Source organism: Lissotriton vulgaris, chromosome 2_1 (assembly GCF_964263255.1).
Source record: "Lissotriton vulgaris chromosome 2_1, aLisVul1.2, whole genome shotgun sequence".
Lineage (NCBI taxonomy): Eukaryota > Metazoa > Chordata > Amphibia > Caudata > Salamandridae > Lissotriton > Lissotriton vulgaris.
In genome coordinates this window covers 94,928,477-94,945,775 of record NC_141687.1, presented here as the reverse complement: position 1 = coordinate 94,945,775, position 17,299 = coordinate 94,928,477, and the positions used below count along the sequence as shown (strand labels likewise).

Here is a 17,299-nt window from a genome sequence, read left to right as displayed (position 1 = left end):
ATTCTAGTTGAATCCTCCTTCAGTGTCAGGTTAATTTGAACATTTTTGCCAGGTCTTATTTTGGTTGCAGCCGGGACCTCATAAAGCCCATACCCCCTAATCTCCTCAGGGCCAGAGGGCACATTTGGCGAACATCCAATGGGAATCATGCTCATTAACATCAATTAGCAATATAGTGTACATTGAAGAAGTGCCTTGACATTGTATGCCTAAAGGAAACACGTTGGTTGTAAATTAGCATATCATGTGAAAAGCCATCGAAGCACAGAAATTCATTTTCTCATCTTGGGAATCATCAGTCTAATGTCACTCTTACTCATAACTAACTGTGAATACTCAATGAACATGGAGAGCTGCATGTCTCAAGCAGATGCTATTTTTAAAGATTTTACTGGGTTGAGGGTGGCCCCAATGACGTAGCCAGCACCCCATTCCACTAAAACAGAGGATAGCTCTAGTATTTCAAAAACAGGAGAAAAACTACTAAACCCATTATTTTGCAACTATGTGCTAAACATTGTGTTCCATGAGCCGAAATAGAAACCATGCAGAGGCGTAGCTAGAGCTTCTGGCGCCCGGGGCTATCCCCCAGATTGCCGCCTATGGCAGGTAGAGGCGGGGAGGTTGGATATGGGGAAAAATGTCGGCGGGCAGCAGGAGTGGATTTGGCAGGGTTTATGTTACAACGCTACTCTCTACTCCACTGCATAAGAAAGGGTGTGAATCTGCGACGTACGCCTAGAGCAGACCTCGAAGGTCAAGTCTCAGTTGATGAAGGCCCACAAGCACTAAAATGTTAGCTAAAGGCATAAGTAAATGTATCCCTTCCTTCCCTTCCTCCTCTTACACCTCTCCATACTGAACTGCTGCTACAAGACCACAGCAGTAAAACCACCTGCTAGACATCAAGCACACCACCAAAACAACTCCCACATAGGTCACACTCTACACCCACGCTCTACCAAACAACGACAGTATTTAGAAACATAAGCAAAGCTATAGCAATAGAACAGCTTCATTATCTCTTCGATCCATGCATCTATCTATTCATTCTTTCACCCTTCCATCCACCTACTGGCACCCACTGTTTCACCTTTAGATTCTGTCATCCATTCATTCTTTCATCCATCATTCAATATTTCCCCATACTATCCATTTATCTATCTATCCATCCATCCAATTTGCCATCCATCTATTATGCCATCCATCTGCCCATCCATACAGTCTAAAAACCAACCATCCACTCTGCCACCCATTGATCTATTCACTCTGCCATCCATTCTCTTTGCATCCATCCTCCACTCTTTTTTATCTTACCATCACCTCTGCCATTCATCGATCAACTGACATCCTTTCATCAATTCGTTAACTCTTCCATTCCTCCACTCAGCCATCCATCAGCCTACTCTGTCATACATCCATCCTCCTATCCTCTCTTCCATCCATCCATCAACCCACTCTGTCATTCACTCTTTCTGCCATCCACTCTGCCATCATTCACCATCCATCCACTCTGCCACCCATCCATTTATCAACTCTTTTATCTATTCATTCAACCACCCACCCACTCTGCCATTCATTCATCCATCAATCCACCCACTCTGCTATTCAACCACCCATTCATCCACTCTGCCATGCATCAATCCCCTCCACCATCCATCCATTCTGCCATCCATCTGCTCATCCATCCATCCATTTATCCACTCTGCCATATATCCTGCCATTCATTCATCAATCCATCCACTCTGCTATCCAATCATGCATTCAGTCACTTTGCTTTTAATCCATTCGCGCTGCCACGCATCCATTCATTTACTTTGCCATCCATCCAATCTACCATACATCCATACATTCATTCACTTTGCCACCCATCTATTCACCCTGCCATCCATTCATCATCCATCCACTACGACTACCATTCACAGATCTTTCGCCCACTCATCCAGCCCTTTACTCTATCCTCCTTTCAGCGGTCCCTCCACCTATTCATTCACTCAACTATTCATCCATTTGTTCTGCAATCCTTTCACTTATCCATCCATCTATCCATTCACGCACTCACCCATCCCTTTACTATACTTTCATGTGTTCATCCATCATCATTCACGCCTTCTTTCACCCACTCATTCATCCACATATCCATTCATCCTCCTACTTCATCATCCCTACTTCCTTTTTTCACCCTTTTCTTCCAACATTCCTTCTTTCTTTCCCTGTTCTATTTACCCAGCAGTCGGTTTTCCTCTGTGGCTGTGGGAGTGCTTCCGGTGAGACATGTTTGGGGTCCTTCTTGCTAGTCCACAAAATGTAATGAACTGAATGTTTGCTTATTGCGGCGCTGGGAGTGAGCCTCGCATACCAGAGCACATGAGGACGGAGACGAGAGCAGAGAGACGGGCGGAGCGAACATAGGAGGAGATTTGACTTTTTGGGAGCACTGCAATCAACGTCGGGCATCAGAACACTTAAGAGAAACTGAATCAACAAGTGCAGTCCTATCCTAACTTGCACAGTGCACTTACATACACGTGACGTGTGCAGTGCTGCGACTATGAGCCTAAGTAAATCCTGGGCTGGCCATCAGTACCACGCAGCTGCCGCCCCCAAAATAGTGCCGCCTGGAGCGGACCGCCCCCACTGCACCCCCCTAGCTACGCCAGTGAAACCATGACAACTGCGGCAACCGTGCAGGCACCCCTGAGCAGTGCTTCATTTGAGCCGGTCGTTTCCGGTGCTGTGCTCTGCACCAGACACCGGGTCTTTTGCCAGGATGGCGCTGTATAGCTCACAGAGATCAGGACAAGAAAAGTTTATTCACATAGGGCCTGGTTCACAGAACTAACTTAAGACAAAATCCTAAACTGACTACAATTTTGGTATTCACAGAAGGCACTTACTAATTTCGGTATTCACAGAAGTTAGGAGTCCTAAAGTTAGGAGTCCTAACTTTACTACTCCTGAACTGAGAAATATCCTAACTTTAAGACTTTCGGTATTCACAGAAGGCTTTTAGGAGTCCTAAAGTTGGGAGTCCTAACTTCTGTGAATACCGAAATGAGTAAGTGCCTTCTGTGAATATCAAAATGGTAGTAAGTTTAGGATTTTGTCTTAAGTTAGTTCTGTGAATCGGGCCCTCAGTATAACGTAAACACGACTAATACCTGCCGCCCAAGCCTTCTTATCGCATTGGGCTCACGGATTAGTCTGAATTGTCACACTTGTCGCAGTGTGATTGTTAGCAGTTATGTTGGTGCTGTCATCGGAGCGCTGGCAGCGGCAATAGGTGTTACAAGCTTTTGCAAACCTTTCCAAATCACAAAGAGGTTGGAACATGAAATGGGCTCCTTGCTTATATTTAAGGGCTGCATAAGTGCGGAGGAGTGGTTTGTGACCTCAATTTCTTTTTCTATGAAAATGTAAGCATTTTTTTTCTGTATATGATCTGCCAAAATTAGAGCAGGTACTAAAAAGTGTACAGAAAGCCAACACTGAGTGATGGGTTAACCAGCTCTGTGTTTGTATGCAAGGTGGACAGAGGGTGCCCAAAAATTGGACGCAGTCCCAGATTGCACCCACTCTCGTTTGGACCATTTGGGCCTCCATCAAAAACCCTGTTGCAAGATGAGCGCGCACACATAGTGGCAGCATAACCTCAGCCACAATGACAATGTCTGGGCATGGGCATCGAGAGCCTTTGTTTCAAAGGGGACCCCATTGTTTATGGCTACAGCCCACTGGAAAGGAATATAGCATGTCACAATGCATGCTATTACATTGCGTGCTTTTACAACGCAGTTGTTATAACGACCGCATTGTTAATACGCAATACCCTTAAATCACAAGTCATTAGATCGACTTGCTTTAGAGGGTGGCTGGACTGAGGAATAGTATTATTTACTATTCCTACTCCAGTTTGCGTAACAGTAGGGAAGGTGTTGGAATTCATTTCCAATACATTAGCGCCCACTACAGCAAGTCGGTCTATTGACTTCCAATGTAAAAGTATTGCGTACTAACAACACGGTCGTTGTAACGACAGCGTTGTGATAGCACTGCGATGTGATGACAGTGTTGTAAACACTGTTTCCACTGGAGAGTAGTCAAAGAGTACTTGGGAGCCTGTGTTCGCCCTCCAGCTGGGTGTTGGTGCGGAGCATGCTAACTGAGAGAATCACGGCTCAAGTCACACACGTTCAGCATCCTTCTCTCCCCATTGCCTTCTTTTCCACATTCTTTGGTGACATGATTACATGCACAGGCAAAGAGATGCTCTTTGTTGCATGGGCTCATTCATAAACATAAAAGGATAGGAGCAGTTGAGTCTTGGATTTTAAATCAAGAAAACAACCTGGCTGATACAAGTGGTGGGGTCAATGAATGAAACAAATCTATTTCTGAAGGTGGATCGTAAAATTAGATCCTGGAGGCTGAATATGTAGGTAGGAGGTGTATGTCAGAAGATCCAACTCAGCCTAGACATGGTGCCATATGCATCAGAATTACCAAGAAAGCGCCTACTTACGCCAGACGAGGTGTCCGACATGCCATGCGAAAGGTCAGACACGCCAGCATCAGTAACAGCCACTGTGCTCTGGTCTATAACCTGAAGCAAGGCTTAAAATTAAGGACGATTATCTATCACTCCCAGGGATTACTTGTAAAGGAAACATGCTTCGGTAGGCGAGGAGAAACACCACATGTAAACAGCCAAGAATTTATCATTTAAACGCAGTCCAAAATTCTCATTCTTAGCATCTACCATAGGTAAATGGGCCACACCGTCCCTGAACTTGAGAAACTGATAATTCCAGCTACTTCTGTGCCTTTCTCTATTCAGAAAGTCTACCTGAGGGGATCTTTAGAAAGTTTCACTGCGTGAAGGAACACGAAGCTTCTCACAGAAGTTTACACTTAGGTGGGAAAAGTGGAATTGGAAAGAGAAGATCTTGGGTTTTGTCTACATTTTCATATTTGGTAAGAAATTGATCTAAATTCTGATTATATGGGAGATGAGCTAAAAATTAGCATTTTGTATCAAGCATCTTTGGAATGGTCTATTGTGAATTGTGATATTCCTTTCCATTGTAATATGCCTGTTTCCCTCTCCCCTCACCCCCCCCCCCCACACCCCTACAGCCTCTGAGCTGCTATGCTCCTTTCAATCTTAAAGGACAAATTCAAAGCAATCAGGCCCTAGAGTAACAGGTCTCAAAGGATCACCACTTTTGATGTTTTGAAAGGGAGTTGGATGCTACTGGAGCAAAAGGAGCATTTAAAAAAGAAGACACATGAATACAATGGATGTTCAGTCCATGCGGTACAGTACATGTTTGGGAATAGAAAACATGCTTGTGCATGTTCATAAATCCATAAGTGAAACTGGCCATGTGTTTCTCAGATACAGAAGAATGCCAGTGTATACTCGTTCAAGCAAGTTTAGCATACAGAACATGTGAGCTACCTATGGTCTGTCAAAATTGTTGATTTTTTTTCTAGATTCTGCATTATTCTGATCAATGTTGCTTCTATCTAGTTTTTAACATGCTAATTTACCAAATTTGCATATACTTTGCATTAATGTCCTCCTTGTTTCAGTAGCTTAAATTAAAACATTAGATATTGCATTGTATGGTGGCTTTTTGTTTTAGTATCGTGGATGCTATTTGGTATAGATAATAATATACTGGTAGTGTAATTCCTATTCATCTAGTATTATAACGTTAATGGGGTTATTCACTAACGTATTTCATAGGCACTCTTGTGGCACAAAGAAACCCCCCAAAATTGATTTTATTATGCTATGCAACCCTTATTTAATCAAGGACTGTATTTGATATTATGTCCTATTGAATCCTAGTCTTCTGCATTGACATTACGGTTGGTTGTGCTTCAATGGGATTATAGTATGTACTTGAAATGTGCTTTATATAGTATGTGTTCTTTTTATGTACTTGTGCCATTGGGTGAGACTGCAATATTATCTCAGGGACATTTCATTCAACACACTTTGAAGATGTTTGAATTCTCCAGTAGCTAAGGTGAATTTAAGTAAGGTACCTGCATAATACAAAAGAAAATATTTCTCACTGTGCTTCTTAAAGCATTCAATGTTTGCACTATTCCTGCTCAGAGAAAGGCAAGTGCCTGTGAGTCATTGGGCCATTCAACAACTCAATGAAGTCGAATAGGAAGCCATACCAATTATTCTTTTTATAGCCAATGTTGTGTATACAATTTCGAATGTAAAATGAACAGCGTGGTATTTCAACACTTCACATTATGAACACATTTATGAACACCTGCATTTCTTATAGTGTCACTTATTTCCTTAGGGGGAAGCTATCAAAATAATACTATCAAACACATTTAACAATACTAAAGTACTAATTCTATAAATATTAATAGTATGGATTTATTTAATAGCTGCAATAACATGCTTGCCACTCTGCAGTATTGTAAATAATAATCTTGTGCCCAGCTATGATACCAGCTTAAAGTCAATCCTCTCAACCCTGATATTAGAATATTAGAGAAAATAAATAAACATTTCAATCATTACACATAACACCATAATGCTCTTCTGGGTTTCATCGACCACCCTGAAGATATTATTGATGCTGCATTGTATTTGTCTAACAAAAGATCAATATGCAAAGGAGATACATTGTGTAGGTTTGTAAAAGCCATATATATTTTTTCTTACAGAAAAACTAAACTTCTTCAAGCCAGAGAGTGAATCACAATTTACAGACACTGCATTGCAGAACAAAATTAAGATAACACTAACTATATGAGTTTGAGTTTGAGTTTGAGTTTAAAATATTTCTTGAGCGCACGTACACCGAGCGGTTTCATGGCGCTATGGAAGTGCTACAGATCCTGGGGGCCAGAAGAAACGGGGGAACCAAAGGTGCAATTAGGAAGGGAAAGCTTTGGTGAAGAGAAAGGTTTTGAGTGCCTTGCGAAAGAGAGAGTACTGGGTGCAGGATCGCAAGTGATCCGGGAGAGAATTCCAAAAAGTGGGACCGATTGTGGAAAATTTGGAGCCGCCCCATTTTTTTCTTCTGAAACAGGGAACTACGAGAAGTTGTTGGGTAGAAGAACGCAGCTCCCTGGAAGGGACATATGGGTGAATTTCGGAGGTGATAAAGGCGGGGGCTGTCCCAGATCGGGTATTATAAATAATGCAGCCTAGCTTGAACAGGGCTCGTTCCGGTATAGGGAGCCAGTGCAAGGACTTGAGAAGGGGAGTGACGTGGTGAGATTTGGGTAGATTAAAGACCAGTCGAGCCACCTGGTTTTGAACCAGCTGAAGGCGTCTCGCGATGTAGGCAGGCATGCCACTATAAAGGGCATTTCCATAGTCCAGGCGGGAAATAACCATCGCCAGGACTATGAGTTTGAGTGCGGAGAAAGAGAAAAAGCGAGAAACTTTACGGATGGTGCGGAGGGAAAGGAACGATGAGGAAACAACTGAACTAACTTGAGAATGAAGAGAGAGTTGATCGTTGAGTTTGAAACCTAGGGTTTTTACAGAGGAAGAAGGGGTGGGGGGGGAACCAAGGGAGGAGAGCCAGAAGCGAGAGGACCAGGGGCTGGCGCAACCACCCGTCAGCACCAACTCCGTTTTGTCGGGGTTTAGCTTCAGGTGGTTGTGGTTCATCCAGTCCTGGATAAACGTCATAACTGAATGGAAATTGGATATTGACTGGGGGGAGGAGGAAAGGGAGAAAATAAGCTGGAGGTCATCCGCGTAATTGTAAACGGAGACCTCGAGCTGTTGAAGGGCAAAAATAAGAGGGGAGATGTAAAGATTAAATATTAGAGGAGAAAGGGAAGAGCCTTGGGGTACCCCGCAATGAACTGCCCGGAAATCCGCAGAGTAGTCACCCAGTTGCACTGCTTGAGAACGGTCGTGCAGGAAGGAGGACAACCAGACCAAGGCCGAGCCCTCGATTCCCGCCGCTCTGACACGGGAAAGTAGGATGGTATGATCAAGCGTGTCAAAAGCGGCGGAGAGATCAAGGAGGACCAAGGCCTGGTGATGGTTGGTGTCCATGCCCTCTCTGAGATTGTCAAGGACTGATATGACTACGGATTCTGTGGAGTGAGCGGGGCGGAATCCAGCCTGCCTAGGGGCCAACACGTTGTTCGTCTCCTCAAAGGTGCTCAGCGTACTGGTTACATGACGTTCCAGTACCTTCGCCAGGAACGGAAGGAGTGAAATGGGGCGGTAGTTGATGGACAGCGAGGGGTCAGCACCAGGTTTTTTTAGAATCGGTAGGATGACAGCCGATTTAAGAGAAGGGGTGACAATACCCTGTGATAGGGAGCTGTTAAGAAAGGTGAGAGGTGGCAGAGCACAGGTAGAGTAGATTTGTTTGAGGATATGTGCTGGGCAAGGATCTAGAGGGGAGCCAGATTTAACCAATGGCAGAAGGGATAAGAAAGAGTCTTCTGTAAGAAGAGGAAAGGATTCAAGGCGAGCTGCAGCTGGGGGGCACTGAGGGCTAACAAAAGAAGGGGAAGGAGGGGGGATGTTTGCTTTGATGACAGCTATTTTATCAAGAAAGAAAGAGTTAAGGGAATCGCAGAGGTGTTGTGAGGGGGAGGGTTTGAGTGTGGCCCTATCAGAATATGCGAGATCATGGACAATAGTAAAGATTTCTCTGGGACGATTTTCGGCTGTGTGGATCCTGGAGGAGAAGTAATCCTTCTTAGTTGTCAAAATAGAATTTTTATACAAAGCCAGGAGAGTGACAAACTGATTCCTAAGGATAGGGCAGTAATGTCGCCTCCAAGATCGCTCGGCCCGGCGGACACAGAGTTTTTGTGCCTTCAATTCCTCGGTAAACCAGCGATTAGCATCCTTGAGACGCCTGGAAGAGTTCCGCCTGAGAGGGGCGACGGCGTCGCAGCCTACTCGAAGCCACCCATTGAAGGAGTCCGCTTGGGTGCAAGATGAAAGTCCACGGAGGTCCGGGCTGGATGTGGAGAGAGTAGCGGACAGGGAGGCCACATCCACCCGATTCCATGAGCGCAGCCAAATGTTTTTGGTGGGAGGGGGCTTGTCCGCTGTGCTGAGAGATAGAGAAAAAGAAATAAGTGAGTGGTCGGACCAAGTGCAGGGGGAAATGAGCAGCGAGGTGACCGGGCAATTGAAGGACCATATCTGGTCTAGGATATGGCCCTTGCAGTGGGTTGGGGCGTGAACGACGGAAGTGAAGTTGAGAGAGTGAAGAGTTTCCGAGAACTCTTTGGACGTTGCGCATTCAGCCGGGTCAGAGGGCCAGAAATTAAAATCCCCCAAAACCACGACGGAGGAGTTGTTTACTGTTAAAGTAGCCAGCAGGTCTAAACACAATAGGAAAGATTGGGGGGAAGAGGGAGGACGATAAATGAGGACGCAGGTAAGTGGAGATCTGAAAGAGAGTGAGCGAACCACTAAACAGTCAGTTGATCCAAAGGAAGGGCTAGGAAGGGTTTGGAAAATGATTTCCCTGCGAGCAATAAGTGCGACGCCACCACCCGATTTGCCGGGGGGTCCGGTCAGCTCGAAGAGCATAATAGGATGCTGGAAGCATAGCCAGTAGGGAAGGGAGGGAGCTATCGCAAAACCAGGTTTCCGTAAGAAACAGAAGATCTGGTTTGTGTAGGTCGAGTAAAACAAAGAGCTCGTGTTGATGCTTGACAGCTGATCTGGTGTTAAGGTAAAAGGCCGAGAGAGTATCAGGGGGTGTGCATGATGATGACGTGGCGGACAAACAAATGGCAGGAGACGGGGATGCGGAGTGGGGAAGGGAAGACGGGGATGGGGGAGACAGTCCCAGCCTGTTGATACGTGCTGTAATAATCTCGTCCAACGGCCATGGTCCTTGAAGACTGGTAAGTTCCGCAGAAGAGTATTGGCGGGAGCGACAGAGTAGCCTGCCCCTGGCCTCGGTCGTACGCGGACGGGCGCAGACGGGCTTTCCTTAGGCGCGCCTTTGGCGCGCAATCGTCGCGCCCGCTGCGCGTCCGGGGAAAGCACATAATATATGGAAGGTGGAAAGAGGCAGTGGGCGTGGCCTCCGGTAAGGGGCGTGGCCTGCGGCCGTGGCGAGGAGCTCGCAAAAGAGTGTCTTAGCCCGGTAGTCAACCAGCGCTGAATCCGATGATGGAAGCGGGAAGGTGGCAAAGGGTAGGTAATTTTAAAAGCACAAGAAAATTACAGTGAAACACAGTTTTAAAATGAAGAAACTCCAGGCTTCCGCCTCAGGAGTGTAACACAATCTAGCTAACGGCGCTAGTAGTCAGCGTCGCTTTATAGCGTGTGGCGGTGGGCGTGGCCTCCGGTAAGGGGCGTGGCCTGCGGCCGTGGCGAGGAGCTCGCAAAAGAGTGTCTTAGCCCGGTAGTCAACCAGCGCTGAATCCGATGATGGAAGCGGGAAGGTGGCAAAGGGTAGGTAATTTTAAAAGCACAAGAAAATTACAGTGAAACACAGTTTTAAAATGAAGAAACTCCCGGCTTCCGCCTCAGGAGTGTAACACAATCTATATGTTTTAATACTGGTACAATGACTACTGCTATTTTGTAATATTTCATAAACTTTACTTAAAGATAATTATCCATGTTAATAATAAGACATTCAACTAGAAGAGTTGGACAGTCCTAGAATGATGAATCTAGAAAAATAATGAATCAACAATACGTTTGTATAATGAGACTGTTAGTCGCTTAGAATAAAGAATGCATTACTACATTTTCCTTTAAGGTTTACTATTAAACTGTTACAATAAGGAAAATGCCCTGTAGGATGTATTTACACTTTTGAAACCAAGAAAAAAGTTCAAGGGGTAGTAGTATTTCCCCATTGTCCATTTTATGTATTTTATTTGTTACTTTTATATTTATGGTATTTGAAAATACATACTTCTTTTTACTAAAAGTATTTTAAAAACTCTTCATTTCAGATTTGTCATCCTAGGAATTCTACATTTCCTAAGTATTCAACATTTTGTTTTGTTCTACTCCGTTCCCCAACTGAAGTATCAATATGTTCCCAAACCATGCTGCATTGTCTTCTCTCTTTATGTACTCATAGCTTTCGGGACAATATTTTTTAAAAACTATGCTCATAGTGTCCCCTTTAAAGTTCCAAGTTAAGTGCTATTAAGAAACAAAAACACACTAAGCACTACAACTATCAAGTCCTCACCTTTGGGTAAAGCACAGGGCTAAACTTCAGTCCAGTGGCGTCGTCACATAATGCCTAAAGGGGAGAAAAAAATACACATTGTCTCTTCCATTTAAAACTATCATTCTCATACTACACACACATATCTTTGCCAGACCTATTAACTAAGCTGTTACTCCTATAATCTCTTGCAGAACATATGAACTACATTCACTTTTATTCTGTAACAAAATCTGGCATTAACAGAGCAGTCCATTGGGAGCCACGATGCATCTTTAGTTAGCAGTGATACCCTCTAAATACCCAAGTACTTACCCTGTGGAAAAGAGGGAATGCTGAAATGTTCCATTGGACCTGAGCATCCGGGCTCTTTCGTGTATTTGATCCCAATCTATGTTGCTATCACCGGGGACATCACAAGTGGGCGGGTGGGTCTGATAAGACATTATGCACCAGGTCCAGTGCTTTAGATGGCTGAGCGGTCTTCCAGAAAAGTTTATTTATAGACTTTTAATTAAAAGCAAGCTTTCCATCTTCATAATAATGAAGTAGCTTTTAATTCCCTATAACCAGAGGGTGCATATGTCATCTTTTCTTTTTCCTTGAGGTACATTTTATTAATAATTAAAAATAGGCGCTTATAGCAAAACAGGCAAACCGTCTTTTTTTGAGTTTTTGCTCCAAAACCTCTAATAAAATTCTGACGAGCCTGGTTATTCATCTTCCTACATTTAAAGTATCAGAGTAAATATGACTGTGAGAGTCTGAGTTCCTGATTACCTGGACTATAAGCCCAGTCTCTAACAATCATTTACAATGCAACGGTCTCGCCTGTGAAAAGGTTACAGCTATTGGCATTGTAAATGACAAACGTTTTATTTATGTGTTGGTTTTGAAAACAGATAAATAAATGGCATTGTCATTTACAATGCCAACAGCTTAATCTCTCGCAAATGCGAGACCTATTGCATTTGCACCCACACACACACACAGAGCCACACACAGAGCCACACACTCACACAGAGCCACACACACACAGAGCCACACACACACACACAGAGCCACACACACACACAGAGCCACACACACACACAGAGCCACACACACACAGCCACACACACACACAGAGCCACACACACACACACAGCCACACAGAAACAGACAGAGCCACACACACCGACAGAGACAGACAGAGCCACACACACCGACAGAGCCACACAGACACACACACAAACAGACAGAGCCACACACACAACAACACCAAGCCTTTACAATGCAATAGGTCTTGTATTTGCGAGAGTTTACGCTATTGGCATTGTAAATAACAATGCCTTTTATTTATCTATTTAGAAAAACAACACAAATAAAAGGCTTTGTCATTTACAATGCAAATAGGTAAAACTCTTGCAAATGACCCAAAGGCACATGTTCGGAGATGTGTGCAGAAGATACTACAAGTGAAAGAAGCATTGGATACACGCATGGGATGTGACCGAGGAGGCGGTAGAATAGGGAGTTGCATAGAAGGACGCATAAGGGACTATAACAAGCAATTAGACCAAATTCTAAGAGTGTGTGTGTGTGTGTTTAAGTACATTTTGTGGTCTGAGTGACGAGACATTAAAATGTTAAAGACTAGCCATTTTAAAGTCATGTGCTGGTCAAAAACAATTTAACAATGGGTTCACTGAAACGAACCACTCTGTGCCTTGTTTTAGCACAGTGTCCCATCTGCTACAATTTCGTGGGTATGGTCTCTGTGCCAGGCAGTGTCAGGTTCGTAGGTATGTACAAGCTGGCAGCACAGTGCCACGTTAGAGAGATTAACGAGGTGCAACTGCCGTGTCAGGTCCATGAGTATGACGGTAGTAGCTTCCAGGGCTAGGTCTGTGTGTCTGCACATCATGGCTCCACATCATTAATTCTACAGTGCCAGGTTTGTATGTATGCACAAGGTGGCCCTGCAGTGTGATGGCTGCGAAGATGCACAAGGTGACACAGTTGTCAGGTTCTTAGTAGGCTGTGGCTCCATATTACCAGGTCTATAGTTCTGCAGGTAGAGGCTTTGGTGTTGCTGGCTTTTTATACGTTGGCCAGCATTAAATAATGACCCTGAGCCAGCTTGCAAATGCTTGTTATACAAGTGGCAACCCTATTGGCAACTTGAAAGTAAATCTCAAAGCAACACTTTGTGCAGGTGTGCACCCCCTTTGGGAACCAGGAAGGCACAAAGGGTTGATAAATCTGTTCTTTATTGTTCCCTTGCTTACAGATTATGTGTCATAAAAAATACACTTTCATACCTCCCGAAAGAGAAGTCCGGCTTAGGTGTCGTTGCCAAGTGCACTGCTCGCCACGTTCCACCCTCGGTGCTCCGGACGGACTAGGACGCGGCCATTGCCTCGCGGAGGTCAGAGGTCGCCGGCGGAAGTCATGGGAACGGCTCGCGCGCTCCAGCCTCTTACCACAAAAGTTACAAGCACATTTGTTTACAGCATCCGGAGCAAATATTTTTAGCAACGCGGACATTCAGCTGCAGAGCCGGGTTACTGTTCCCGCCCCGTGCATATTTTGCTTTAAATATTATCCTTAGCCAAGGACATTGTACATCTATACTACTATTATAAAGAGAGAACTGTGTCCTTTGAGCCAGGAAAACTCGAAAAGTACACCACCAATCCAAACACCCAATACATCTTTGAAAACGTCAGGGCAAGCAGATGGACACAGGCTATATAAGAAAAATATGTATATGTTAGAAGGGCAAAGTAATTTTTGGGGAAAAGTAGTCTCTTCAAAGTAGCGCCAGCTAACGACGTGCTTGCTGACATCACGGGTCGGCAACCAGGAGCGCGGGGAGGAGCGGCCAGGAGCGCGGAAGCCGGAAGCAATGCATCACCCCCGAAAGCAAGGAGCACACAGAAGCAATGCATCATCCCCAAAAGCAAGGAGCACACATTAAAAGGTACATTACCGCACAACCTTTCCACTTCTCTGTATAACAGCAGCCCTCGTCCTGCTAACATAGCACTCCAAGTGCCATCCGTCACAGCTAAAGCGAACATGCAGTCAACATTCTTCATTAGCGCTGATGCACTCTCCTCCTTGCCCCCATCTGTCACGAAGACTGTTTAAAATTCTGACTTATTAGGCTTTATTTGGGAGCGGGTCTGGTTAATATCTCTAGGGGCTGAAGTCATCAACCGTCCACGGTGCCCGAATCCACATAATTCTTAGCCCTGTATGCGCGGCTGATAACCACTGCCCCGCGCACAGCCACAGGGCCATAAATCTAGCAGAGAGCAGCTCACACGCAAACTGGGTTAATTTTCTTTACTATATAGCCAGTGAGAACGCGGGCTTGACGCGGAGGGTACTGACACAGGATTAAATGTGTGGGAAAAACAAGAGCTAAAACCATAAATCAAGGAGCAGAAAAAAAAACCAAAAAGGGTCTGAAAGACTGATTTTCATATTGGAGTTTCTGACACTATTTATAGATAGTGGTGTCATGGAAATAAAGAGAGCATACTGCAATTAATTCTTTCTGTGAAGGGATTCAAGTGCACGCCAGCTATCTCTAGGCTACTTTCTGAAATGCCTTCTAACATACATGGTTAATGAAAAAGCGGAGTCTGGTCCTGGGACGGGGGCAGCTGGACCAAATATACATGCGAAAAAGAAGAATTGCTAGCCCTCCCAATTGTTTAGTCTCTCAATGCTTTGAGACTACAAACAAAGCTTAAGTCAATTTGTTTGTGTGGGTAATTTTATTTAACCCTTTTGTTATTATTTTGATAGTTTTTATCTATTTCATAAGCAAGAAGAACACTTTATACACACCTGTACGAAATACAATTACACATATTTACAACTACTATACAATTAACATATATACAATGAAGCAAACGATTATACACAAACTTCTTTTACAAAAAAATATATAGTGATTATGTGTCCACAAATAATTAATCTTTGCGAAATAGTCAAACCACTATTATACCCATAAGGTGAGAGAATGGCAACAAAAATTGAATTTTTGATTCACAGTCAATTCAAAAATAATGAATAAACCCTTTCAGGGGCAGATATTTTGTAGTGCCTGTCTGCCGTTTGCCGACGCGTTTTGAATCTGTAAAAAGTCACAGATTCTCCTCAGGGCTCTTTCATTGTAGTTGATCTTCATAAAAGTGCGGTACGGTCTCGTGGTCCAATTATTCACGAGGGGCTGTAAGCCGCAGGAAATCAGTAAAACAGAAGATCTGTTCTCTGTCTATTAAGGCAGTGGATTCTGTGTTTAGATCCTCTCTGTGGTCAGTGTAATTCCAATGAAACCTATTGTTATTGTGGAGCGCGGAGAACGTCGGTCGCCATGCCGTTTACTCCTTCTCCTTCTCAAAATCAAGTATGAGTCAGTGGCGGGGACTCAGGTTCCTCCCCGTTGTTCACAAATGCGCGGTTCACTCGCGCTCTCTCGAAGGTTGTCAAACCAGGAAATGCGAACACTCAAAGTATAAATATGATTGGTATTGGCCCAGGGCCAATCGCCTAGGAAAGATTTTAGTCAAGTAGGTATTTATGGTATTTAAACAAGCAAGCGGGAGGGAAATGGAAAGCGCGTGGCACAATAGCTACTCATGCACACACGCTTACGTACTGAGCATGCGCGCTGCCAACCTTGCCTGGGACATGGGCGGAGATGGAGCGCGCGGCAGTGGTCCGGGTCTCCTCTGAGCTGAGGGAGCCCTGCGTGTTGCAGCCCGCGTGAAGGAGCGCACTCCACAGAGAGAAATCCCATGGAACCCACCCCGCCCGGTAAGTGGGGCATGTTGTATGTGTGAAGCGCGCGGCATGCTGTATGTGTGAAGCGCGCGGCATACTGTATGCGATGGTTACTAAACATTGCTTATGAGCAGATAGACTGCGTATGAAGAATTTGGGATGCTGCTGTGAAACCTATGCGAAACAAAATAAAATTGTCGTATTTGCAGCCCACTTTCTTAAAGCACACTTTCATTCCTTGAATAGCATTGCTCCGTGCATGTGTTCCATACCAGTAAGACGCCACTTATTTCCTCTCCTGACAGTGGGTAAAAGAAAATACAAATAAATCCGGATTCGAAGCGAACGCTGGTAAAGCACACTTCTATTTTTAATGTGCTTGTTAGTAATTAACACAAAGGCCACATTTTGCGAGACCTAATTAAAGCCTGGCAGGTCTTCCGGAGAGGAGCATTCCGTAGAGGAGCACTCAAATTCAATTTAACGCGCAAAGCGCAAAAGCTGTCCTTGGGAAGCGCTTTCCCATTCCAGAATCGGCTTGTGGAAGCGCGTTCACAGAGCAGATTCTGCTCGTGCACTGGTCTATCTCACTTGGCAGGCATCACAACAGGTCTTGCCCTGGCGGCAGCGCAAACGCTGCAATGCCAGGTCAAGACCTAAAAAAACTGCTTGGCAACGTGAACAAACTTACCCCAGTTAAAAACAGAGTACAACCCTCTTTCCACTGTACCCTAAGTTGATAATTGGAGCCAAGTAACGAACTAGCGTGCGCCTTACATTGAGATGTCCGTCCTTCCTGGTCTACTTCCTACAGATGCAAAATAAACTATTAGCTCGTGGCTTCAAGCGAAATCACGTGCTTTGACATTAGTCTATCTAGCAGGAAAGGTAAGACCGCTCTAACAAGCGAGCGCCAAAGGATCGCGCAAAAAGGCCGCCATCTTATAAATCTTATTAAAATGTTTAAAGAGGTTACAATAAAATAGAAATGATTTGCACCTATCTTTGCAAATCCAGAGTAAAAGCAAAAGTTTCACTTACACTTCGAAGCAGACGCCCATAGCACGACGGGATAATTATTTTAATTTCCTACCCTTCATCTTTTCAGTGTGCATTTTATTTACAGACATGCACGCCGGTGCACGCTACAGTCCATGTACGAACCACTGTGTTCACTGAGGGATACGATCTGTGTTATTAAAAAAGTCTGATATAAACTAGGAACTAGGAAAACTACTTGTAAAATGAAGCATACTTCATGTTTCAGATAGAGTTGATTCATTCCAGAATGGCTGACGCTTTACGCCTCTTAGAGTGTAGATCTAACCTGCTACTGACGC

The 17,299-nt window shown here is 44.4% G+C and overlaps 1 protein-coding gene across 4 annotated transcripts in view; it reads right to left on the bottom strand.

Annotated features, from left to right (window-relative positions):
* The window catches only part of RAP1GAP2 (RAP1 GTPase activating protein 2), a 1,533,685-nt gene that overhangs the window by 216,469 nt on the left and 1,299,917 nt on the right, over positions 1 to 17,299 (bottom strand). For all 4 annotated transcript variants that reach the window (XM_086954529.1, XM_086954528.1, XM_086954531.1 and 1 more), the window contains one exon: positions 11,199 to 11,252. In XM_086954529.1, the coding sequence (XP_086810655.1) occupies positions 11,199 to 11,252 (54 nt within the window). The remainder of the gene's footprint in view (positions 1 to 11,198; positions 11,253 to 17,299) is intronic.